This window comes from Natator depressus, chromosome 22 (genome assembly GCF_965152275.1).
Source record: "Natator depressus isolate rNatDep1 chromosome 22, rNatDep2.hap1, whole genome shotgun sequence".
Lineage (NCBI taxonomy): Eukaryota > Metazoa > Chordata > Testudines > Cheloniidae > Natator > Natator depressus.
In genome coordinates this window covers 1994250-2021783 of record NC_134255.1, presented here as the reverse complement: position 1 = coordinate 2021783, position 27534 = coordinate 1994250, and the positions used below count along the sequence as shown (strand labels likewise).

At 43.8% G+C, this 27534-nt stretch overlaps 1 protein-coding gene across 5 annotated transcripts in view; it reads left to right on the top strand.

The window, feature by feature from the left end:
* FEZ1 (fasciculation and elongation protein zeta 1) overlaps positions 1 to 27534 on the top strand; it is a 210721-nt gene that overhangs the window by 145045 nt on the left and 38142 nt on the right. For 3 of the 5 annotated variants that reach the window (XM_074936681.1, XM_074936679.1, XM_074936678.1), the window contains 2 exons: positions 5753 to 5833; positions 20186 to 20261. In XM_074936681.1, the coding sequence (XP_074792782.1) occupies positions 5753 to 5833; positions 20186 to 20261 (157 nt within the window). The remainder of the gene's footprint in view (positions 1 to 5752; positions 5834 to 20185; positions 20262 to 27534) is intronic. The other 2 variants (XM_074936682.1, XM_074936680.1) reach the window with 1 other exon arrangement.

The following is a 27534-nucleotide window of genomic DNA, read 5'->3' as shown; positions in this document are numbered from 1 at the left end:
TGCAGAACGTGTAGAAGTACTCAAAGCGCCCAGTACTTGTAAGTGTATGGCACCAGACAACTCATAGGTTCAAGAAAATGCCGAGTACTGTGTGTAAATGTACAGAGAGCGCTCCTTAATTCATCGTTCCAGTGAAAGAGCGTAATGTTATAAACGTACAGCAAAACACAAGAATTCATAGGGTTATTATAAGACAGTGTTATACACATAAATGTACAACACATGCTGCACAATTCCTAACAGCCCACAAACCTTTGGGGCCAGAGACAAGTCCAGCACAGCACACTAGTGTGACGACACCTTTAAAGTGCTCTTTCAAAGCCCCCTACAACTGCATAGCTCAATGCTGGGCTCTTGTAATGGCCCTTGTGTCTGGGTATTCCACCTCTGTGCTCCACCCTAGTGGCAACTTTTCTTCCTTTGCCTTATAGATATTATGCAGGAGACAACAGGCTGCTATAACCATTGGGATATTTTTCTCATTGAGATCCAGTCTTGTGAGTAAACAATGCCAACATCCCTTCAATCTACCAAAAGCACATTCAAATTTTATCCTGCACCTGCTGAGCTGGTAGTTGAATCTTTTGTTGCTCTCAAGGTGGCCTTCATGAGCTGGGGAGCAAGGTGTAGGCTTGGTCCCCCAGGATCACTACTGGCATTTCAGCATCACCAATGGTAATCTGCTGGTTGGGAAAGTATGTCCCTTTCTGCAGCTTTCTGAACTAACGTGTGTTCTTAAAGATGACAGCCTCATGCACCTTCCCTGACCAGCTCACACTAATATTGGTGAAGCATCCCTGGAGATCCACCAAGTCTTGCATAACCATAGAGAAGTAGCCCTTTCTGTTGAGGTATGCTATAGGGAGGTGGTCTGGTGCCAAAAGAGGGATATATATGTGTGCTGTCCATTGCTCCACCACAGTTCAGGAACCGCACTGTTGCAAATCAGTCCACTATGTTCTGCATATTGCTGAGGCGACGTTTATACAACAGAGCTTTTAGCGACATGGCTGTGTCACCAAAGCTGTGCTGCTAAAAGTCGTGCAGTATAGCTGCTGTTTGTCACCTCTCCTGCCGACAAAAAACTTCTACCCCCAGCGAGTGGCATTCACGTTGTCGGCAGGAGAGCGCTCCTGCTGACAACGTGCTGTTCACACTGGCACTTAGACTCATAGAATCATAGAATATCAGAGTTGGAAGGGACCTCTGGAGGTCATCTAGTCCAACCCCCTGCCCAGAGCAGGACCAATCCCCAACTAAATCATCCCAGCCAGGGCTTTGTCAAGCCTGACCTTAAAAACTTCTAAGGAAGAAGATTCCACCACCTCCCTAGGTAACGCATTCAAGTGTTTCACCACCCTCCTAGTGAAAAAGTTTTTCCTAATATCCAACCTAAACCTCTCCCACTGCAACTTGAGACCATTACTCCTTGTCCTGTCATCTGCTATCACTGAGAATAGTCTAGATCCATCCTCTTTGGATCCACCTTTCAGGTAGTTAAAAGCAGCTATCAAATCCCCCCTCATTCTTCTCTTCTGTAGACTAAGCAATCCCAGTTCCCTCAGCCTCTCCTCATAAGTCATGTGTTCCAGACCCCTAATCATTTTTGTTGCCCTTCGCTGGACTCTCTCCAATTTCTCCACATCCTTCTTGTAGTGTGGGGCCCAAAACTGGACACAGTACTCCAGATGAGGCCTCACCAATGTTGAATAGAGGGGAACAATCACGTCCCTCGATCTGCTGGCAATGCCCCTACTTATACACCCCAAAATGCCATTGGCCTTCTTGGCAACAAGGGCACACTGTTGACTCATATCCAGCTTCTCGTCCACTGCCACCCCTAGGTCCTTTTCTGCAGAACTGCTGCCTAGCCATTCGGTCCCTAGTCTGTAGCGGTGCATGTGATTCTTCCGTCCTAAGTGCAGGACTCTGCACTTGTCCTTGTTGAACCTCATCAGATTTCTTTTGGCCCAATCCTCCAATTTGTCTAGGTCCCTCTGTATCCTATCCCTACCCTCCACCGTATCTACCACTCCTCCCAGTTTAGTGTCATCTGCAAACTTGCTGAGGGTGCAATCCACACCATTCTCCAGATCATTAATGAAGATATTGAACAAAACCGGCCCCAGGACCGACCCTTGGGGCACTCCTCTAGATACCGGCTGCCAACTAGACATGGAGCCATTGATCACTACCCGTTGAGCTCGACAATCTAGCCAACTTTCTACCCACCTTGTAGTGCATCCATCCAGCCCATACTTCTTTAACTTGCTGACAAGAATACTGTGGGAGACCGTGTCAAAAGCTTTGCTAAAGTCAAGGAACACCACGTCCACTGCTTTCCCTTCATCCACAGAGCCAGTTATCTCATCACAGAAGGCAATTAGATTAGTCAGGCATGACTTTCCCTTGGTGAATCCATGCTGACTGTTCCTGATCACTTTCCTCTCCTCTAAGTGCTTCAGAATTGATTCCTTGAGGGTGTGCTCCATGATTTTTCTGGGGACTTGCCGCAGCAAAACTTTTGTCTTTCAGGGCAGGGGGTTTAACACCTCTAAAAGACAAAAGTTTTGTCGTTCAATTGCCAGTGTAGACATAGCCTGAGAGTTGCAGTCCTGCATAGCAGGACATGATTAATGGCCCTACACAACTGCATGACAATGCCCCGCACTGTGGATTTTCCAACTCCAGAATGACTTCCCTCTGAGAAGTAGCAATCCGGCATTGCAAGCTTCTAGACTATGATCACCACTTGCGTCTCAACTGTCAACGCAATTCTCATTCTGGTGTCTATGTGCTGTAGGGCTGGGGTGAGCTCAGGCACAGATCCTGGAATGTGGCCTTTTGCATCTGAAAGTTCTGACTGCTCATCATCCCAAACCTGCATTATGAGGTGATACCACCAATTAGTGCTTGTTTCTCAGGCCCAGAAGTATTGCTCTACTGTGTGAAGCTGCTCTATGAATGCCGCTAAGAACTTTGAATTGTTTTTTGCTGTGTCCTTTCGCAATCTGTCCTTGAAGAAATCATCATGCCCTCCACTGCTGTAGTGTTTCCTGATAATTTTGGAGAATCTTGTGTCCTGTATTTGCAACACTCGTGAGAATATTTCAGAACTGTGTTGGGTCCATGCTTCTGTCAAAGGTGGTGGACACTGAATAGTGCTATGCAGCCTTGTGGGATCTTAACAAAGGTGTGAAAATCATGGGAAAGGGATGGCATTATGGAATGGAAAAAGTTGCATGATGGGAGCTTGACCCCAGTTTCCCAGAGTTACCTGTGTAACTCATTTTACCCCACAACACCGTGCAAAAACTTCCCAGAAGGCACTGTGCTGGATGGCGGCATGTGGCTGTAACATTGTGGGGTGCAATCCAGACCAGTGAGGGGTTGTCATCACCTGCTTTATAATCCTCAGTGCCTTGTAAAATGCTCTGCTGCTGTAGCTTCCAGCCAGCGAACAAACATGCGCTGTCTGTGTGGGGCCAACAACTCTGACTCCAGCAGCCTGCTTCCTGAACCACAGCAACACTCCGGCCGCCACCAGCCTTGGTTTCACCTGGCAAGAAGACCCCAACATCACTCACTCTGGATTTTCCCCCAAACCATGTGATCTGCAACGTCCAGCCCTTTGCTGGACCATTCAGAGGGATGCTATGGTTCGTTTGCTCCTCTAAAGAGACAAACTGCATAGCTTACCACTTTACCTGAGTTAATAATCACTTCAGTTCAAACGGCACTGGATTGGTTTAGATTAAAAGTAAAACAAGTGTATTAACAAAAGGAAATAGGATTTCAGGTGAGATCAAGTATAAAGAATAGACTTATAAATGGTATAAGCAAATCAAAGTGAAAAATGCTTTCTAGATATTAAGATTTAACAATGCTACACTCCTGGTTCGAGGTAAGATTCTTCCCAAACCACTTCCAGCAAGGTGGAAGGATATTCCTCCCCCTTTGTCAGGATTTGGGCTTGGGGAGGGAGAGCTCAGTGGTTTGAGCATTGGCCTGCTAAACCCAGGGTTGTGAGCTCAATCCTTGAGGGGGCCATTTGGGGCAAAAATTGGGGATTGGTCCTGCTTTGAGCAGGGGGTTGGACTAGATGACCTCCTGAGGTCCCTTCCAACCCTGATATTCTATGATTCTATGATTCTATGATTTTCTACAAAGTCCAAAGTTCTCTGTTCCTTTGTCTTCTTAGGTGAATGATAACTTGGGGTTCTTTGTACCTGTCTTTTATAGTCCAGTGAACCTTTGAAATGGATTCTTCTGAAGGTTACCCCCAAAGTAAAGTTCATTCAAGCTGTGAGGAAGGTGGCATGGAGTCTGCTGAGGAAGGAGATTCCATGCTGGCTTTTTCCCCCACCAGTGTTTGCTAAAGTGAAATGAATGTCCACTTGACATGTGATTGTCAGTTGATTCTGTGACACTTGGCTGGAGACGTTGGTCTGTCCTTTTTCTGAGAGAAACTTGTTTATCCAATTCCCCAGATTTGTCTGGTAAACACAGTTTAGTTCCACATTTCCTTCATATTGGTATGGTCCATTTGGACATTTACCATACCTACACCATGCAAGAATATTAATAATCAGTGTGTTATTGCTTTATATTGATATTTTACATGCTACCTTTTGACAGATTATGGCATTAGTGAATTGGGGTACACTGAACAGATCAGATGATCTGAAACTCACTAACAGATACCAGTGACCCCTGGCCCTCTTGCACTGGGATGCTGTTAGGGTCACACTGGCATACTGGGATATCTACTCATGGTGCACTGCCCTTTGCATGGATATAAATACTCCTAGAGAGCATGCAAAGTGCCAGTGCAGGCAGCCAAGTATGTACAAGCACAAGCAATATGCTAACTGTGGCAGCTGTATGCTGACATAACTTGTATCAACCAAACTTTGTTGTGTAGACATGGCCTTAGACTGCAGAATACAGAAACAACGGTATTGCCAAACTGAATCAGACCAAGAGTGAAAATAGTTCTATATCCTCCCTCTAACAGTAGCTAGTACCAGCTTCTTCCAAAAGAGGTGCAATACACCCCAAAATAGGTACTTATGGAATAACCTACACAAAGGGGTAAGTTCATTCCTGACCACTCAGTTAGATGTCAACTTATACCCTGAAATATGAGGATTTATAAACATTCTAATTTTTAACCTTATCTATTGCAACTCTGGAATACCCAGTCCTTTTTTGAACTCTGCTAGTCTTTTGAAGTCAGTTATATCTTGCGGCGATAATTCCACAGGTTAATTGCGCATTGTGTAAAAACATATTTCATAGATTCCAAAGCCAGAAGGGACCATTGTGATTATCTAATCTAACACGTACTAGTTATTATCTAGTATAACACAGGCCATAGAACTTCCCCAAAATAATTCCTAGAGCAGCTTTTAGAAAAACATCCAAATATGATTTAAAAGTTGTTAGTAGTGGAGAATCTAGTATGCCCATTAGTAAACTGTTCCAGTGGTTAATTATCCTCACTGTTAAAAATGTACATGTTATTTCCAGTTTGAATTTGTCTAGCTTCAGCTTCCAACCATTGGATTGTGTTTCCTTTTACAAGTTTTAAATTTGTCACCTTTAAGTTTCATTCTTGTGTCCCATTGTTCTTGCATCATGGGAAATAGAAGTGCCCAATCTGCCTTCCTTGGACCATTCATAAATTTGTAAAGCTTTATTGTATCCCCTCTAGCACTGTGTAAATCAGATGCTTTTCTCTTCTATGCAGCGATTCAGTATGGAAGGAATCTCTAATATCTTGCAGACTGGTATTCGGCAGACATTTGGGAATTCAGCAACTGATAAACAGGTGTGCGTAAAGTCCTCTGTATAGATCAGGTACTCACAGGAGTCAATGCATGTCATTTCTTCTGAATAAACAAAAACATTTCTATTATTTCATTTGAAGGGGAAAGCAGGGTTTTGAACAGAGTTGACTGATATTAAACCAATTGATTTACAAATATTTTTGCAACTAAAAGTGCTGAGTTTGGTTTGTGATGACTTTTGGGCTCATGGTTTCCATTTTTCATTAGTATTCAGGCACTGCTGGGTGTTTTAGAAATTGTGTGCAAATCCTAAAATTTTCACACAATTTAGTATGAAGGACTGCTCATCTGAAAAGTCATGTCAGAAAGTTTGTGATTCATTATTCACTAAGCGCTACTCATTCTTCTTTTTAAAAAGTTTCACTCATCCAAATAGGAACAGAAACAATACTGTGTGGTTTAGATGACCAACCACATAAAACAAAGGACAAATAGTTGAAATGAACAGTTTGTGATTAGTCAATAGTCTGAAAATAATTCATCCAGAGTATTTGGTGAATACTTATGAGTAATGACCTTTTTAAAGAAGGATTCAGTAACCAAAAATGGAACTAAATTATGACCAATGTTATCTGTACGGGGTAATTCAAACTGCTCTGGCTGGAATTCTGAAAGAGTTTGAGGAAAAGACATTTGGAATAAAGAAACCACACACTGCTCATCTCAGGTCTCACTCCTGTTTGCTATGCTCCTTGGCTTAGCCCTGCATTTCAACATTAGAAGATTTGCATTGCTTTCCTGTCTCTCTCCAGTGCTTAGTGAACTGGCTCAGACTATGTCCTCCATTATGAGGACATTTAAGTTCTGAAATAATCTAAAACATGAAAAACTATAGTGGTTCTTCTTTCATAAATCCTCTGTGATCTCTTCAAGAGCTCCTTGTGCTTTGGTATTACAATATGTCTCCTTCCAGCCTCCAGAGAAGTTATCCAGAAAATCAGTACACCTTTAGGCTGGTTTGTCTTCAGTGGCTCTCTTGTTGGGCCCCAGGAGTCTCCAGGCTGGTGTTAGGGGTTGAAGGTCTCTGGTAGCATATGTTGAATGGATCTGTGCTGCCTGGGGAGGGTTTCACAAGGGTTAGATCCCGTGAAAGGACACAAGACTTCCATGTAGATGGCCCTGGACAATCTGGTGGTCCATGTGGTACCCAATGTATCCACCACATTTCAGGATGTGCTTATTGGCATCTACCCTGGAGTGCCAGATCCCATTCCCTCCAATGGCATGCTATAGGATACTTTCTCAAAAAGAATCCTTGTGGAGGTTTCTTCATAAAACATTCCCTCCTGCCACTTTTCATGTTGGAGGAGACGAATTTTCTCAGAGTTTGACCCAAAATGAGGTGTGATTCCACATGAGTCCTGCTCCTTTACTGTGCACCATTCACCCTGCATATAGAGAGAGGCAGGAGTGAGGCAGAAACAATAGTGCTTGATCATGTGCTTAATGACTGCATCATAAAGATGCATGCACACTAGGGGGAAGGGTTAAGATTATGGCCTTTCCTAACTTGTGAGTACTTCACTCAGTAACAATGACTGGGTTTTTACCATTGTTTTTCCCAATTAATTCCCCAGATGGTTAAAAAAATTGCTTAAAAATAAATTACATAATGTGGAACTAACTTTTTGTTTTAACTATTTGTTAAACAAAAGGGACCTGCTATGTAGGATAAAATTAACTCGGACAGTGTAAACTCTGAGTGGCTGGACCATCCCATCTTGGTGTAAATCGACAAATTAAGAGTTAGATTGTGGATTTACCATAGTTGTTGATTAGCCTGGCTTGCTGTAGTTATGGCTGGTGAGCTACTTTACAGTCCTTGTGCTGAAGTTTGATGCAATACCGTTCTACAACCCAAAATGTTTTGTTCTGTGAAATTGTGGAACTATTAACTATGGTTTGTAACCTGTCCTTTAAATCAGCTTCTGTACCCAATGACTGGAAGATAGCTAATGTAACACCAATATTTAAAAAGGGCTCTAGAGGTGATCCCAGCAATTACAGACCGGTAAGTCTAATATCAGAACTGAGCAAATTAGTTGAAACAATAGCAAAGAATAAAATTGTAAGACACATAGAAGAACATAAATTGTTGGGCAAAAGTCAACATGGTTTCTGTAAAGGGAGATCATGTCATACTGATCTATTAGAGTTCTTTGAGGGGATCAACAAACATGTGGACAAGGGGGATCCAGTGGACATAGTGTACTTAGATTTCCAGAAAGCCTTTGACAAGGTCCCTCACCAAAGGCTCTTAAGTAAATTAAGTTGTCATGGGATAAGAGGGAAGATCCTTTCATGGATTGAGGACTGGTTAAAAGACAGGGAACAAAGTGTAGGAATAAATGGTAAATTTTCAGAATGGAGAGGGGTAACTAGTGGTGTTCCCCAAGGGTCAGTCCTAGGACCAATCCTATTCAACTTATTCAGAAATGATCTGGAGAAAGGGGTAAACAGTGAAGTGGCAAAGTTTGCAGACGATACTAAACTGCTCAAGATAGTTAAGACCAAAGCAGACTGTGAAGAACTTCAAAAAGATCTCACAAAACTAAGTGATTGGGCAACAAAATGGCAAATGAAATTTAATGTGGATAAATGTAAAGTAATGCACATTGGAAAAAATAACCCCAACTATACATACAATATGATGGGGGCTAATTTAGCTACAACTAATCGGGAAAGAGATCTTAGTGTCATCGTGGATAGTTCTCTGAAGAGTCCACGCAGTGTGCAGCGGCAGTCAGAAAAGCCAACGGGATATTAGGATACATTAAAAAAGGGATAGAGAATAAGATGGAGAGTATCTTATTGCCCTTATATAAATCCATGGTACGCCCACATCTTGAATACTGTGTACAGATGTGGTCTCCTCATCTCAAAAAGATACACTGGCATTAGAAAAGGTTCAGAGAAGGGCAACTAAAATGATTAGGGGTTTGGAACGGGTCCCATATGAGGAGAGATTAAAGAGGCTAGGACTTTCAGCTTGGAAAAGAGGAGACTAAGGGGGATATGATAGAGGTCTATAAAATCATGAGTGGTGTGGAGAAAGTGAATAAGGAAAAGTTATTTACTTGTTCCCATAGTATAAGAACTAGGGGCCACCAAATGAAATTAATGGGCAGCAGGTTTAAAACAAATAAAAGGAAGTTCTTCGTCACACAGCGCACAGTCAACCTGTGGAACTCCTTGCCTGGGGCAGTTGTGAAGGCTAGGACTGTAACAGGGTTTAAAAGAGAACTAGATAAATTCATGGAGGTTAAGACCGTTAACGGCAATTAGCCAGGATGAGTAAGGAATGGTGTCCCTAGCCTCTGTCTGTCAGGGGGTGGAGATGGATGGCAGGAGAGAGATCACTTGATCATTACCTGTTAGGTTCACTCCCGCTGGGGCACCTGGCATTGGCCACTGTTGGCAGACAGGATACTGGGCTGGATGGGCCTTTGGTCTGACCCAGTATGGCCGTTCTTAAGTTCTTATGTTCAACATATTCATTAATGATCTGGTTCCAAAGAGGATTGAGCTCAGCTGTTCTCAGTGGTGGCAGATGACAGAACAAGGAGCAATGGTCTCAAGTTGCAGTGGGGGATATTAGGAGAAACTATTTCGCTAGGAGGGTGGTGAAGCACTGGAATGGGTTACCTAGGGAGCTGGTGGAATCTCCATCCTTAGAGGTTTTTAAGGCCCAGTGTGACAAAGCCCTGGCTGGGATGATTTAGTTGGGGTTGGTCCTGCTCTGAGCAGGGGGCTGGACTAGATGACCTCTTGAGGTCTCTTCCAACCCTGATATTCTATGATTCTATGATATGTTAGTTAAAAATTTAAGCATTGTTGGGTAAAACAGAGTCCATTTAATTTAGACGTAAACAGTTTAGCTTTGCCTTTATTTTTGTACATTTAAAGCTCACTGCCTTAGGAACAGACCAGACCCCTATCTGTAAGTCAGAGTCATGATTCAGTGCCTGGTTCCCGCTTGCGCCAGGGTAGAAGTAATTTGTGCCAGCCTTTTACTTGGTACAAATTACTTGCCCCTCCATGCCAGTGTAACCCTGTGGTTGATGTGTTACACATGCTCCTGTGATCTGAGTCATAGAGGATGTGAGTTGTTACAGCCCCTACTGACGGAGTGTTGGTTCAAGCACTGTAGCAGCTCATGCATTTAGCTGAGGAGGTCCCCAGTGTGTCAGCCATCACATCAGCTCAGCTGTCCACCCACTCCTCTGCCACTTGCCCACTCCTGCCTGGGAAGGGCAGTAGAATCCTCATGGGGGCTGCTGCCCCACAAGCTGTGTAAAGCGTGATGCAGGTAAAGCCACAATCTGACTCTAAACTTGTAAGTCTTGATGCAACTCGGACTTCAGCGCCCACATGAAACACTATGCCAAATAGCAAGCCACTTTCCTAATACTGCTGATTGAACTGGTTGAAACTGTGGTTTCCCCAGGAAGTCTTTCTGCAGTAGGGGTGCCAAAACTAGGGCTTCTCAGGGGAAGCATCACCACACAGTGCTGAGCAGCCCTGGAGAAGCATAAAAGAAGCTTTGTTACAATTCCTAGTTTAATTTAATGATTTTAAGTGACCAGGTTTAGGTGGGGAGCTAGGGGGAAGCTTGATGGAAGAGGAGAGAAATGAAGGGTAAGCTGGACAGAAGCAGGTTCCTCCCCAGCCCATCTCATGAGACCAGCTACCCTTTTGGTACAGTACCAATTCATAACAATTATTATGGGGACACTTGATCCCCAGTGTTAGATTTGGTCATAAAAAAATGGGAGCTGAAAGTGCTACTGGGCCAGAAGCCTCAGCTAAAAGTGGTCAGGCTGAAGGGGAGATGGAAGATGGGAGTCTGAGCCCCAGGGCACTAGGAAACCTGAAAAATCAGTAAATCAGTAACAAATTATCTTATAATAAATGACAACATAACAATTTCCATATCACTGCCATAAGAACTTTCCAAAATGTTCAGATTTGGGGCCAAAATGTTCCAGGCTCAGTCTTTGCTCAGTCTATAAAATATTCAGGTGATTATTTTATATGGAAAATCTGAACAAAAGTTTTCAGTTATTTTTGAGGGTAAGGTGAGTAAGAAACAACCAAACATAAAATACTTGCCCTATTACAAAAGAAGTGTTTGCAATGTCTTTGTTTTATCAGCCATACAGCCAAAAGAGTTGAAAAGGGACACAGACTCCATTGCCTTTGGCTGCTTTGGTGGAAATTGCTTTTCAATTATGAAAATCAAGTATCTGTGCCGTAGATTATCCCCAGGCCACGCTGAGTGCATAAGTGACTTTCACTGAATCATAGACTGCGGTAAGGACAGAAGACCTTGCCTTAGTCACTGTACACTACATGAACTCATGGAATGATTGTCTTAGCTGCTGTATACTTGTAAGGTGCCCTGTAAGGTCCTCAGGAAAGCCATTAATTTGCTGCAGACATTAGGAGGTCTGCAGCAGGAGAGTTGCTCTCTTGCATACCTTCTAAGGTGAAGAGGGTTGGAGCTTCTCTCCATCACCTTCCTGGCCTGCTGATAGCGTATGCACAGCCACAGAGACTCCTAGCAGCTGGAGGTGCTTTGGGGAAAGGATCTGTGGAACAGGATGGTTCCAATGGCATCCCTAACATGTGTGGGACAGGGCATTACATTGGGGCCCTAGAGTATGCGGGACCAAGTGTTCCACTAGAGTCGTAGTGTGTGTGGGAGAGAGGGTTCTAGTGAGGTGCTGGTATGTTAGGGACAGGGCTTTCTGGTGGGACCCTAGTGACTGTGGGAAAGGGAGTTTCAGTGGAACCCTAGTATGTGTGGGAGAGAGTGTTTAAGTGGGAGCTTAGCATGGGCAGGACAGAAAATTCCAGTGGGGTCCTAGTGACTCCTAGCATATATGGGACAAGGTGTTCCAGAGGGGTCCTAACATGTTTGGGACACTGTGTTCCAGAGAGACCTCTAGCATTTGTGGGACAACGCGTTCCAGTGGGACACTAGCGTGTGTGGAGCAGAGCATTTCTGTGCGGTCCTGGCATGTTCCAGTGAGGTCCCAGCGTCTATGAGACATGGTGGTTGAGTGGGACCCCTAGCATGTTTGAGAAAGGACATATCAGTGGGGTCCTAGCATGTATGAGAGAAAGTATTGCTGTTGTCTCCTAGTGTGTGTTGGACAGGGTGTTCCAGTGGGGCCTCTTCCTGCCCAGCTGAGCCTGCCTGCAATCAATCCCTATTCCCTTGCTTTTCCTCCAGGTGCAGCCTGTGGACTTAATAGGCCTACCTGGCCACCTTAGCCCCTACCAGGCCTGTGTGGGGTGGACACCTGATCACAACATCTCAGGATCAGAACCAAGAAAGTCTGAGACCTCAGGAGACAGTGCGGGGTGGAAGCCATGATAGTGAAGCCTGCTCCAGTAGCCTCCCTCTTTTCTTTATTGTCCCCCCTCAAAGTCTCTTTCTTTAAGGATCAAAAAAAAAAAAAAAAAGGGAAGCGATAGGTGGAATAGCTCATCCCGTCGTTATTTCGTCCACCCATCAGGGCTAATATATGACACATTAATTTGGTTCATCAATTTCTAGTTCCACATTTTCTGTTTTTACCACACATGATTTTACATAGTCCATATCAATAGGCCCTTTTGTTTCGACAAATTCAATTTTTCTTTCTCCTTTTGTACTTTTTCCTATCAACATTTTTTATTATAGGTTATTTGGACATGTTATGAACTTTCACATACTTTGTACAGTTGAGCTCACAATTAGAGTACATTCGTAGGCCCATTTATCACAACATAATCCCTCTTTTATGAACCAATTATGCCTAGGATCGAACATGTGTTCATAGAATCATAATTACAAAGAAAAATTGTTTTAGTTTATGCTTAAGGAAAAAGAAAAAGGTTCTTGGTTATATTTTAAGGTGTGCAAATTCCTTATCTCAAAATTGGAATTTATAAATTTTACTTAATTAGCTGTTACAAAAATTAAAGTTAAACTTTCCAGATGTTAACAAAGCTAAGAACTTACAACTCACTTCATTTGTAGCTAAAACAAAAGTTAAAACTGCTTCTGTTTAAAAACAAACCAGCTCTTATCACTTCTTTGGCTGTATGCCCAGAATGGGTAAAGATGGCAAAAACTTCCCCCCTCTTTTGTAACTTACACAGATAAAGCTGTACATTTACACAAACCATGAACATTTTATGCATTAATGGCTAAGCTTGTTCACTTGGAGAAAAACAGCCCTGGTGACATTTGTACCTAAGTATATTCCCTCCTTTAAAAAGAAGCAACAAAACGATGTTCTTTTGGATCCACTTTTGTATTTGTGACCCATTTGCAACACCAAAGGTGGCAAAAACAGCAAGGAAAAAAATTGCAAAATCTAAACCACAAGGGAAAAAAACATTGCAAAACCAAAACAATTAGAAAAATTACCTAAAATTTGGTATTTCAAGAGCTCTTGGTTCTGGTGATTTGAGATTCAATTCACAGTCAGTGCAGTAGCAGCCCTGAATTAAGATGGCATTTTGTTAACCAGAGGGTTACCCAAGGCGTTATTTCAGTAAAAGTCTCTGTTAGCAACTTAACCTACAACAATTTAAAATAATTCATTTTTACCACTTTTGCTTTTTCTTAAAAATACTTTTTTCATTAAATCTTCAAGATTATTACCAATTACAGTAACTGAAACCCTCAAAATAGAAAAAAAAATATGAAACAAAGCATTTGTTAAAATATTTTTTAAAGTTAATAGCTTTAAAATACTTGTTAACCCTCTTTTATTTTAAAGCAAAAACATTAACAGTTTGCTTTGCGTGCTTATTTCAAACAAGCTCAATGTTTATTATAAACTATTGTGATATATTATGAACTTTCACATCCTTTTTATAGTTGAGCTCACAATCAGAGTAAATTTATAGGCCAAATTATCACAACAGGTCCTAACATGAATGGGACAGGGCATTCTAATGGGACCCCCTAGCCTGTGTGAGACAGGGCTTTCAAGCGAGATCCTAGAATGTGTGGGATACGGTCTCCCACAGTATTCTTGCGAGCAAGTTAAAGAAGTATGGGCTGGATTAATGGACTATAAGGTGGATAGAAAGCTGGCTAGATTGTCGGGCTCAATGGGTAGTGATCAATTGCTCGATGTCTAGTTGGCAACCGGTATCAAGCAAAGTGCCCCAGGGGTCAGTCTTGGGGCCGGTTTCAACATCTTCATTAATGATCTGGATGATGGGATGGATTGCACCCTCAGCAAGTTCACGGATGACACTAAGCTGGGGGGAAAGGTAGATACGCTGGAGGGTAAGGATAGGGTCCAGAGTGACCTAGACAAATTGGAGGATTGGGCCAAAAGAAATCTGATGAGATTCAACAAGGACAAGTGCAGAGTCCTGCACTTAGGATGGAAGAATCCCATGCACTGCTACAGGCTGGGGACCAACTGACCCAGTGGCAGTTCTGCAGAAGAGGACCTGGGGATTACAGTGGATGAGAAGCTGGATATGAGTCAAGAGTGTGCCCTTGTTGCCAGGAAGGCTAACAGCATATTGGGCTGCATTAGTAGGAGCATTTTGACCAGACCGAGGGAAGTGATTATTCCCCTCTATTCGGCACTGGTGAGGCCACATCTGGAGTATTGCATCCAGTTCTTCCTCCCCCCTCCCCCCCTCGAAAGAATGTGGACAAATTGGAGAGACTCCAGCGGAGGGCAACGAAAATGATTAGGGGGCTGGGGCACATGATTTATGAGGAGAGGCTGAGGGCTTATTTAGTCTGCAGAAGAGAAGAGTGAGGGGAATTTAATAGCAGCCTTCAACTACCTGAAGGGGCGTTCCAAAGAGGATCGAGCTAGGCTGTTCTCAGTGGTGGCAGATGACAGAACAAGGAGCAATGGTCTCAAGTTGCAGTGGGGGAGGTCTAGGTTGGATGTGAGGAAACACTATTTCACTAGGAGGGAGGTGAAGCACTGGAATGGGTTACCTAGGGAGGTGGTGGAACCTCCATCCATAGAGGTTTTTAAGGCCCAGCTTGACAAAGCCCTGGCTGGGATGATTTAGTTGGGGTTGGTCCTGGTTTGAGCAGGGGGTTGGACTAGTTGACCTCCTGAGGTCTCTTCCAACCCTAATCTTCTATGATTCTATGGTGTTCCAGTGAGTCCCTCGCATGTATGGGCCTGGGCCTTCCTGTGGGGTTCTAGCGTATGTGCAACAGGGCATTCCCAGTGGGGGTTGAGTGTATATGGGTCTGGGGGTTTTAGTGGAACCTGAAACCTGTGTGGGACAGGCATTCCAATGGGTCCCTAGTGTGTGTGGGTCTGGGCCTTGCAGTGGGGTCTAACATGTCACATGACAGTCCAGTGGAATCTAGCCTCTGTGTGACAGGGCATTCCAGTGGGAATTAGTGTGTATGGGATGAAACATTCCAGTGGGGTCCTAGCATGCATGGGACAGGGCGTTGCAGCCTCTCCCCTTAGTGTTAGTGGGACAGGGCATTCCATTGGGACTCAAGTGTGTGGGCAGTGGGGTGTTCTATTGAGTCCTTCCGTCCTTGCATGTGTGACAAAGGGTGTTTCAATGGGACAATAGCATGTATGGGTTAGGGTGTGCCAGTAGGTCCCTAGCATGTGTGGTACTCAGCCTTCGAGTGGGATTCTAGCATGTGTGGGACAGGGCATTCCAGTAGGGTCCTAGCATGTGTAAGAAAGGGTGTTCCAGAGGAGTTCAAATTCCGAATTTGACATACGTTATTTTCAATTTTTGGCATCCAGAGGAGCTTTGAAATTTTTGAGTGGGACACCTCAGCCTTTCTTTTCTCCTCCCCCTCCTTTGTTTTTCTTTTCTATCATCTTTTATTCTTTTCGGAATAAAAAAATGAAATCTGATAGAAAAAATTCAGTGTTATAAGATTTTTATAAGAAGCTGGTTAATCACTCAAAGGTCAGGAAATGCAAAAGCTAAGACTATACACACAACCATAACCTGGTCTCTCATGCATATGATTTATGATACATAATATGTTCACATCCATAACTAATTAGATTATCACACACTGTTTCTCAAATAATACACTATTTTATATTCCATATAAAACCATATTATATTCCAAAACCATATTAAAGAACATTAAGACTGCTAACTCTGCATTGTGATATAGTCTTTCTTGACAGGTTTCTATTTCCCAGAACCCCTCATAAAGGGTGAAATTCACCCCTGTGCAAAGGGTCAACACAAGGTCTATGCGCCACGTAAGTCCCATTTTACACCCTATTTTGTTCAAACAATTTACCTAGACATCACCGTTATCCCATCTTTTTGATGCTAAAGCTATCAAAAATGTGGCAAAAAATTATATAATCAGAAAATATTTTTTCTAATCTTTCATTTCCCAAAATGGCTGGCCATTCTCCATCAAACTTTCCCTGTACGTTCACCTTTGAGCAAAGAAAAGTGGCCCAATTCCGCGATGCAAAATGAGTGCTAAGTTGATGAGAACTAAAATATTTATACCCATTGTCAAAGTTTGACTCAGACTCACAATTTATCAGACCACTCTGTTTTATTAGCAAAGCTGCTCTGCTAATACATTTAGAAGTGCTTGTGTCTCTTAATTTATACAGTTTTTTGGAGAACAAGTTACAGAGAAGTTACAGACAAAAGAAGAAAAAGATTTTAGTCACCACCCTTCGAGATCCCTGAGACCAGTCACGTATCTTCAATTACCTGCCACCCTTAACAATCTTCTTTAACAGCTTCCAGTTAACTTAACTAATTGCCCTTCACACCTTCCATTCTGATGCCTGCTTCTTAGACGTGCTGGCTCTATCTTAATTGCTTCTCCATTCAAAAGCTAACTGTCCCTACGTGTGCTCCCTCAGATACTTTGTAACATGTTTTGGCATGCCCTCTCATATACAATGTATCCAGCATGTCCCCTTATACAACGTTATACTTATACAATGTTATACTTCCACACCATTATACAGTTGCCTTGCCCATGTGCACACAACGTCAATGAAAAATCATGCTTCAGGACTGGAAAACTTCAGCCCAAAAAGTTTGGGAAGTTATGAGCAACTGAAAAACAAGGGGTAGAATGGAAACACCTGTAATCTTAACTATGGTTTTGCTAGCTTCTTTTCTGGATTTTTTCTATAACTAGATGTGCATGGATAGCATTTGTAGAATCCACAACATAAAGTGATAGTGAAAATTTGCTAGCATATATAGCTCATGTAAATATGCAACAAAATTAGTTGCATAATTAGTTGCCTTATCTCCTGAATTCAAGCTATGGAAGGCTGTGCTTGAGGAAATGTACAAAACATGGTCCACTACCAAAATTATTAGAATAAGTACCCTAGAGATAAGAAAAATGTATATTAAAAGTCTAAATAAACATCTGTATATGTAATGTTATAGAAAAATATAATATATTGTGCTACTTGCAATATAATATATAATCCTGCAATTACAGGCTGTATTGTAGTACATATGCACAAGGGGGCAGAGTTAAGCTTATGTATGTAACCTTAATTTTGATGCTGCTTGATTCTTAAATCCTTAATTGTGCCACTGTGAAATTCTCTTAATGGTGGTTTTTTTTGTAGGGAACTTGGTCAAAATTGTAGAGAAATGGTGTTCCTACTCCTTTCCCCACTTGGTAAACATTTTCTTTATGCTATGGCCTATTTTAACTAGTTGGGGGAAATAAAAATCTTCCCATGACTCTGACTCAGTTTTTAAAAGTATTTTAAATGTAGTTTAAGAAGCTACTGTAATTATAGAGAATGTGCATTAGCAGGTTTTGGTGATTCTAGGCACAAAGCCAAAAGGCCTGTAATCAGTGCACAAGTAGCCTGCTATTTACGGCATGCCATGGCGTGGGTTATTGCTGCACTAAGCTGTTCCTGGGTTTTTTTGGAAGTACCCAACTGAGGCTGACAAGATTGTCCCTCAAGTTTTAATAGAACTCTGCACTATCTGCCCCAGATGCACTGCATCGGGGTCTGATCCAGAGCTCACTGAGCTATGTCTACATTGTGGGCACTTTAACAGTGGATCTGTAATATAGACGCTTCCTACAGAGACAAAAGGGTTTTTTTTTTCCTCAGTATAACAGTGTCTACACTGGGAGTTAGACTGGTATAGCTACAGTTCTTGCGGAGGTGAATTTTCACATCTCTGAGCACTGTAACTCTGTCAACCTAACTTTTTAAGTGTGGACCAGACCTAAGTTGAGGGAAAGACTCCCACTGGCTTCATTGAGCTTTGGATAAGCCCTAACAGTGACAGTACCGTACAAAGAACCCTTTACACACCCAGAGTCATAGAGAGAAAAAACAACCACAACAACAAATGCTCCATTCACCCGAAAACAAAAAAGCTATAGTTTATAAGCTTTGCTCTGTGGACCAGCAGTGGTCTGGAGAGAGGTGAATAGTCACATAGGGCTTGATTCTGCACTACCATAGTCAGGAGACGCTATTATCTATTGACTTCCTAGGGCGCAGATTGCATTAGAAGAAAGCTGAACATGCACTACATACCTTCTTCATATTACTTTCCCATATAAATAGTTACTGTAGCCTTCACAGAGATGTTACATAATGGGATGGGTCACTGCATTTGTGAATGTGAGAGGAGTTTTCAATTTCTGTCAAGAAATAGCTCACACCATGAAAAAAATTGACAGCCCCCTCACTAGAGGATTAAAAACTGAATTCAAAGAAATAAATAATCCATTTGTATGTAAGATCACGTCCATGTGCCCACAACTCTGTCTGACCTCTGAAACAAACTAACCCTACCCCAAATTCAGTGATGCTCTCAACCTAAGCCACTAGTATGAGTGCAAAATAAAGGCAGAACAAATACAGAATCAGTGACCATAAACCTGAGGTGGAAAATAACAGTAACAAATTACAGTAACAAAACTGAGACAGGAAGAACTGTGCAATCAGCGTGAGAGTGGAGATGGTGAAACTAAGAGACACCATCTCCTGCAACACCAAAACATAAATACAAGTAACAGTTTGTCTACATGGGGACATTCAGGAAAGTTAATCCAAATTGAAGCCACTTTAATTCTGAATAATAGCATCTATATGGGATTTAGTGACATTTAACTAATCCACTTCAAATTCACACCTTTAGCTAATTTGGATTAACTTTCCTGGACGTCCCTGTGTAGAAAAGCCCTAAGATGCAGATGAAGTGAGCTGTAGCTCACGAAAGCTTATGCTCAAATAAATTGGTTAGTCTCTAAGGTGCCACAAGTCCTCCTTTTCTTTTTCCTAAGAAAAATGTTTCTTTAGATGTTCAAAAGTAAATAAAGACCTTTCCATTAAAAATTGACCAGGAAAACTGCAGAATCCAGGGGGAAAGGAAAGATGCAGCCTAGATAGCTTCAGCTTATATTGACTAGCCAACCAGTCGGACCAGACAATGGCCAATGGTCATGGGATAAAACCACACACATACACAAAAAAGCCCTATCCCAGCAGGAGCTTGAAACTTAACTGTGACTAAAACCCACAGTAGTGGGTAGAACTGTGGGAATAATTGATTTTTCAGCTCACTGGCAGTGTTGAAATAAGAAGAAGAAGAAGAAGAAGAAGAAACTTTCAGGTTGACCAAAAAATGCAATTTTTCTGAATTTTCAGCAAATCATTTTGTAAGTTTTGTTTACTCTGCAATGAAACATTTTGAGTTGATTTTGACTAGTTTAAAACATTTTTATTGCTTTTAAATGAAATTGCAAGTAATTTTGAAATGAAAAGTTTTAAATTGAAAAATTGAAATGTCTTGTGTCAAAAAGGTCTAAATGAAATATTTTGACATTTTCAGGCGGGGGGGGTGTGTGTTGACAGAAACAATTTGACAAACATGAATTTTCAAAATGTTTCAGTCAATCCAAATCTGCGTTTTTAGGGGAGGGGGAAAAACAACAAAAACCAAAAACTTTGGCCAGGATATTTCACCCAGCTTTAGTAAGGGGCTGGGTAGAGTCAAAACTTTTCTGCAGGACTCTCCAGAGGCCTTGTGTTTCCTCCAAAATGGTGGGCAGAATTTAGCCCTTGCCTGCCTCTGGCATATCCCGAGGAGTTCTGTCCTTGTCATTCTTTGGCACCAATTGCATAGCTTGTCATACCAATATATAATAATATTGAATTAAAGATTATTTTCTAGAGCATTAGCCTCTTTACTTAGTAGAGTTTTTTGTGTGATTTCTTTTCTTTCATATCTCACATGATTCTGTAAGCAATTTGGTTTCATACTTCCATCACATTAGCTTGCCCTGCAATGGCGAGAGAATAATGGTACATGTCATTCCTTTCTAGTATTTGAACACGGTTATTCCATATGAGAAGAAAGGGTCACCTCCCTCTGTCGAAGATCTGCAGATGCTGACAAACAGTAAGTTCCTGGGTTTGCCATACATATTATGTCAGAATGCCATTTTAGGGTATCATTTTAGGCTCTCTCAGTGGTAGGGCCATTTGGGTGAAGAAGGACTTGTGAAATTCAGCAGGATATTAGACCCTCTATCATTTTGACTCTACTGAGCTTGGTTCTGACCTAGAAATCCCAAATCTGTGGGACTGAAGCTCTATTTGAAGAAATTCATACATTTCATGACAATCATGTGCACTGGGTTTCATTTACAGGCTTGTATGTTCAGAGTGGAGCTGAATGAGACATTAGCAAAACAGGAAAAGGCAAGAAAGGATAGCACAGGGAGAGGATGTTTTTCAAATTCCTACAAACAAATAACATTCTTCTTCCTTATTTATCTGATTTCAAACTATTACACTTTTTTTTTTTTTTTGCTGGCAATTAACTTCCAGCTTTCTATACTGGAAAATCATCATGTGCAAGAACATTTTGAAGGTTAAAGTGCATTTCATAAACATCCAACATCTATTAGTTAATGAATATAGCCCCTAACTCTAACTTGGAACAGAAAATAAAAGGCCGGTATGCTGTGATAAGCCTGGTACATTCTGGGAAACTCCTTTGGTTCCTTCTGTGTCTCCATGGCAACTGTGTATTGTATTGAATGAAGCAAACACTGGCTTCTGTTCTTCTGAAAGGAATGAAATGCTATGAATGGCTGTTTTATACAATTTCTGTATAAGTGACAGTTTGTGAGCAGTATCAAAAATGGCTTGTCTCTAGTACCAAAAAACTTTCCAGCAAGGTTACGAAGGATAAAATCTTTTGCATAATTAATTAGTGTGAAAATTGCATCAGGTTGTGATGAAAACATATGTTATATTTAGAAAGACATATCTCAGTGTTCTTTGAAGAACAACCAGCCCTACATTCACAGTTCCCTGAATTAAGGGCTTTTCTCTTCTGTTCAGTACACTGCCCACATCACCATGGTCCCAGAGCACCTTTCAGCAGTGCATTAAATGCAACATGATTAATATCTGTCTTGCGTCTCCCCCCCACTGCCCACCCCATAGGATGCCAAGTGGACAGAAAGATTAACAAGAATCACTGAAAGATGAAACTTGAACACATGAAGTGAAAACAGGAAGTGAAAGTTACAGAAAACAAAAGTGAATCTGACCACTCTATAATGCAGTATACCATACTTTGTCTTCCCATCAAAGGGATTCCAAGGGCTTTACAAACATTACTCATTGAAACCTCCGGCTTGCACCAGAGGTGCTGGAACAATTTTTATAGTGAGGGTGCTGAGAGCCATTGAACCAAACTGTAAATCCTGTATATAATGGAAACCACTTCTGGCCAGCACCTCTAACAGCACCCCAAGTTCCAGCACCTACGGATTGGGAAGTATTACGACCCATGTTTTACAGATGGTCACAGGGACATGACATGACTTGTCCAAGATCACACAGTACGTCAATTTGAGAACCCACAAGTCATTCAGGCCCAATTTGTCAAAGCAGCCACTGATTTGGGGTATCCCAAATTTGGCTGCCCAAGTTCAGACACTCAAAATCAACCTGTCATTTGTAAACAATTTGGCCTCAAACGCTATATGATATATATTGCCCATGGCAACCATTGTGTAGATTGTCCATATTTTATTTCGAGTACACTTAGAACACAGCATATTTTGAGGTTAGAAACTTAATTCTCGGGAAATTGTGGTGACTCATGGGAGATGTAGACCCGCCGAGCCTGGCCCATAGAGGAGAATGAGGGAATGAGGCACCCAGAATTAAGACTCCAAGACGCACCATGGTGGCATTTCCAAATTTAAATTTTCAGTTTCAAACTACAAGTTTTCAGACAAAAATGTTTTGCTTCAATTTTTCTCTGAAAAGTAAAATTTTTCATATGATTGTTTTCAAGCTGCTCTCCTTCATTCCTTTACTTGTGAAAAGAGACTGAAAACAGAAATACGTGTTCTTTGAATACTGCCCTATGGATGCTCCACTTCTGGTGCAATAGTTCTAATATCCTATGGACCTGTCTGTAATGGACAAAACTGGAGTCCTCACTTCTTATGGGTACCATGTGTCTGTCAGTACCATGGGTCCCCATTGTCAGACCTCCATCTTCTGGTAGAACAGGACTCTCCATCCTTTTCTGTGGGTACTCCTCCATTAGATGATATTAAGGAGGATGAAGGAGACTTCCCGTTGGTCTCTTATATTTCTGTTCAGAGTTCTCCAGCATATCTGTTCAGTCACAGGGAAGATCACACTTGTCATCAAGGATGATGGAACCAGCCCAGCCTGCCACTCCCCCTCAATGGACATACTGGGATGACTGTAAGAACCCCAGGACTAGAACCAAGATCTGCGGAGCCTGGGATGACTGGTAGTCCCACACTGCCACCGGGAGGCCATGCAGAGGCACAGACAGGGAGCACTATGGTAGGTGTGGCAGGAAATGCCCCCCAAGAGACCCAGAGCGATGGTATCCTGCAGCCCTCTCATTTCCAAGCTCTCTGTATAACCCCAGGAGTTGTCCCAGGAAGTCATCTGGACAATCTCACAGACTTCAGCCTGCTGCAATGCGGACCCTGCTTGATCTCCTGATCTCCAACCTCCGACTCCAGCCTGACTCTGACCCTGATTCCTGACTCTTAGTTCTAACCTGGTACTGCCTCTGATCTCTGGTCTTCGACCCCAGCCTGACCCTGACTCTTGCTTACAGAACCTGGATCTTGCGATCCCTCCAGCCCCTACACAGTGACAACCACCCCCTGATGGGCAGACTTCAGCCCAATCATGAACAGTAGGCCAGACTGCCTATGACCCAGTCCATTACAACCAGCAGCAATTCACCAAACTGTGGCGGTTCAATGACAAGACAGAACACAGCTTTTAGCAAGCAAGCAGGCTGGTCTCTGCTAACGGGCTTCCCCTGTCAGCTTTCCACCTTCCCCTTTATTCTCTCTCTCTCCCCCCGCGCATTACATTCTCCAACAGATAAAAGGAATACATTGGCTTTGTTTAACATTCTTATTTACCAATTTCTATCTACCGCATTCCTTGCTCTCGGGCCTTGAGCCCAGTCCTGGGAGGCTTCCCATGGTTCATATCATCTTGGCGAGATTCCAAGGTTGATGCCCTTGAAAGGAGCTGTGTGTGCACTACTTCTACACAACACTCCGGGTGTGCCCTGAATGTTGCCAAGCGCATAAACCTTTATGAATCCTACATCCCCTCCTTTTTTGTTTATTTGTGCTCGGCCATCTCATGGTAGCCATCAATTTGCATTTGCAAGCCAATTAACTCCCGGACAGGCAAGGTCATAACTCGTGGAGCCTGCCAGGGCGGGTCTCGACAAAGCCTTAACAAAAAGGAATACATTTTACACAGCAGCAGCAAAAAATAAGCTTAAGAAGGTAAAGTGTGATTGTCCGGGCCCCGATTAGCCATGCTAGAGTACTGGGAAGAGAGGTTCGAGTAAGCGGCGAGCATCATCTCATTCCCAATTTCCTCAGGGTGATGACATACTGGAATAAGGCACGTACCTAACAATTCTTCAGCTGCTACAAAATCAAATAAACAAAAGTGGGTAACATTTGCTATTGAAGCCAATCTTTCCCATAGGTTATATGTCATTCGGGCCCGTAATGAAGAAAGCGCTCCCGAATCAACCCCTCCAGGAAATAGCAGGCACAAAAGGCATACAATCAGTACAGAATTAGCAGTAATTTGGGCGAGAATTGCCACAAAGTCTCAAGAGTCTCTGGCTGTTGGTTTGCTGCCAGTCTTCGTTGAGCCGCGGCGACCAATGCTTTTACTGCTCCCCATGTCACGGACTGGCTTGGGATGCTACGTCTCTTCTGTTTCCGTCCCACCGTTGTCGACCCGGGAGGCACCGCGGTCTCCTCCAAGGTCAGCTGAAAATCCAGTATGGGGTTCGACAGCCCCTGGTGCCATGCCATGCTGTTTCAGTGCCGGTCGCACACACCGGGCTGGAACCCACAACGGTCCTGCAGGAAGAAACACAGCAGCATATCCCCGACCCCAAGTGATTAAAGGCACTGGGCCCAACCATTGCGGATCGGGCAGCTGACGGTAATAGACACGCGGTCTTTCCATTTGTGAAAATGCCGATCCGCGGTGGTCTGCTGATCTGCGTTCAGCGTTAAATTATTTAAAGTAAACAAAAGGATATGCAGTTGTTGCTGAATGTCTCCTAAGATTCGGAGACGCAGCTCCCCTTGTTTTAATTGTTTGTCGAGCAATTCAACGTTCAACAATAGCTTGGCCTGTGGAATTATAAGGGATCCCGTGTTTGAGACGGACATCCCATTGGGCACAAAAGGTGAAAAGTGCTGTGGAGCAATAGGCTGGGGCATTATCCATTTTTTTCTGGCTCGGGTGACCCATAACAGCAAAACAGGCTAGCAAATGGTGAATAACTTTGGGAGTGGCTTCCCCACGCTGTGGGGTAACCCAAAGGAATCCTGAATAGGTATCAATGAAAACATGTAAAAACGAATAGGGGTGGAATAGTGGCATGTGAGTGAAATCCATTTGCCACAGCTGATTCGCTGCGGTACCTCTAGGGTTAACGGCATAAGAAAAGGTAGGGGCAGCAGCGGCACAGTGGGGGCAGGAATGAACAATAGAACGTGCATGATCAGCAGGAATATGAAACTGTCGGGCCAAAACAGAGGCAGACTGATGAAAAAAGGAATGGCTTTCAATGGGGTCAGAAAAAAGGGAATTTACCTGACCACGTAACGCGCGATCGGCGCGCGCATTGCCTTCAATGAGTAGCCCAAGCAGAGGGGTATGACTGCGAATATGAGCAACAAAATAAGGGAAATTACGAGTGGTGAGGAGATACTGTAAAGACAAAAACAGGCGAAGGAGGTCCGCATCGACCTGAGGGGTAATGAGGGCAAGGGGTAAATGATCAATTACCTGATAAACATAATGCGTGTCCATGATCAAATTAAAGGAACAATCAGCAAAAAGTTGAAAGGCCAAAATAACAGCAGCTAGTTCCAAGGACTAGTAAAGCTCTCCAAGCGCTGTGCATGCAAATATTGTTGTACAAGTGAATGAAGCGCTTTCAGCTTTTCGAGAGGGAGGGGCCACTGGTCAATCCGTATGGGCTCTAAGGATTGCCATACCAATGGTAATGCGGATGGCAAGGTGGGTGAGGGAGGATTTTGGGCCATTATATATTAATATCAAGGGTGGTGTCCAGCTTTGTAAGTAAATCACAGCCCCAAATATTGAGGTGGACAGGGAGTACAAAAGGGCGGATTGTAGCAAGGGCACAGCCTCCTGGTTTAGAGACCGTGACCCAAGACAAACTTTGGCGCCCGGGTTTGCTACCCCCGATCCCCCACAACTCTTTAGAAGGAACTGTTGGCCAACCGACTGGCCACTCCGGATCACGAATCACCGTAACGTCAGCTCCAGTGTCCACCAACCCTGTAAAAGGAACATTATTTAAGAGAAGTGTTAACTGAGGTTTCGAGGGGCAGACCGACATTGTCAGAGCAACAAGTGGAGAGGACGTATTGTGAGACGGCGACTGAGACAGCGTCGATCCAAAGCCGTTCCCGCCCCGGGTTCGATCCTCTGCGGCTGGCACCTGATAGGGGACTAAAATCAATTGTGCAATTGACCGTCCACGCGGGAGCGATTGCGGAAGATGGGTCCACACCTGAACCTTAATAACACCAGTGTAATCAGCATCGATGACTCCTGGGATGACAAAAAAACTCTGTTTCCCAGCGTGTGAGCGAGGGAGAACCAGACCCACAAATCCGGCAGGGAGAGGTCCCGTCACCTGTGTAGGTATGGCGCAAACCTCCCCTGGCAACTGAAAATCAGTGTCCTCCTGCATAATCAAATCAAGCCCTGCACTTCCGGCAGTCGCCGCCCTCATGGAGTCTATGGATTTTAAGGCAGAGGAACAGTTGTCTGAGTGGGAAACACCCCCGTTTGGCCCTGGGTTCAGGGGAGACCCGTCATGAGGTTTCCCGACCCGCTACGACACTGATTAGCCCAGTGATAGCCCTTCCGACACTTGGGGAACTTCTTTGAGGGGCGGGCGGGCGCCGTCAGTGAGCGGCACTCCCACTGAAAGTGACCCTCCTTACCACAGCGGTAACAACGCTTCCCCTCCTTCCCGCTTTTCCGCAGGGCGGCGGCCAGAACTCCAGCTTTATGGGCTTGGGTTCCGATGTTTTGGCACGCCCGCAGCATGTCCGACAGCTCTAGAATTCCAGAGGCTTGTGCAGCCTGGAGAGCACAGCGGCAATCCTCGTTCGCATTTTCAACCGCCATTTTTAACAGGATCTCCTGAGCTGCCGCAGGGTTATCCACCTGTCGGAGGATAGCCTCCTGCAATCTGTTGGTAAAATCCATAAAGGACTCTGATGCACCCTGACGGATACTGGCAAAGCTTTTAATAGGCCTGCCCGAATCCGGGACCTTCCGGAAAGCATGCTGGGCGCAGGCGGAAATAATGGGGAAGACGGCCTGAGGGAGTTGAGACTGCAGCTGAACGGTAGCAAACTGGCCCTCCCCTGCCAACTGCTCATAAATTATACCTTGCTCTCGATATACCTGGGCCTGGCGTTCCGCCATCTGCCGATACTCACTAAGCCAAATAACATACTGACTGGGTGTCAGCATCATGCGCAACAGTGCCTTCCAGTCTTCAGGGACCAGGGTGTACCCAGTACCTAGCCCTTCAATGAGACCACGCACATACGTGCTAGTCAGGCCGAACTCGCGAATCGCTTTCTTTACCTCTCTGATCACCGAGTAAGGCAAACTGACCCAGTCTGCAACCTGGTTGCCCTGGCCATCATCCTGCCAGGTCACAGGACAAACTGAGACCAGATCAGCCAGCTCCTCTGCTGTAAGATCTGAGCGAGTCCTCGCTGCGTGAACCATTTGTTGCACCAGCGAAAGCCCCTGAGCAGATGCAGATGACCCCCCGGGGGGCCCCGGAGCATGGGGCCCCACGAGCGGAGGGTGATTACACACCGGCTCCAGTGGGGAAGGCCAGGGAGGCGGTGGTAATAGAGGCACTGGGGGCGAAGCAGGGGGAGGGATGGTTGCAGGAGCGGACGGGGGTGGCGGGATCAGCAGCCCCTCTGATGGCGCGGGAGAGGGTCTTTCTGAGGTGACACACTGTGTCGCATCGGTAGGAGGGGGGGTGGCTGCAGGAGCGGACGGGCGTGGCGAGATCACCAGCCTCGCGAGGGAGGGCCTGT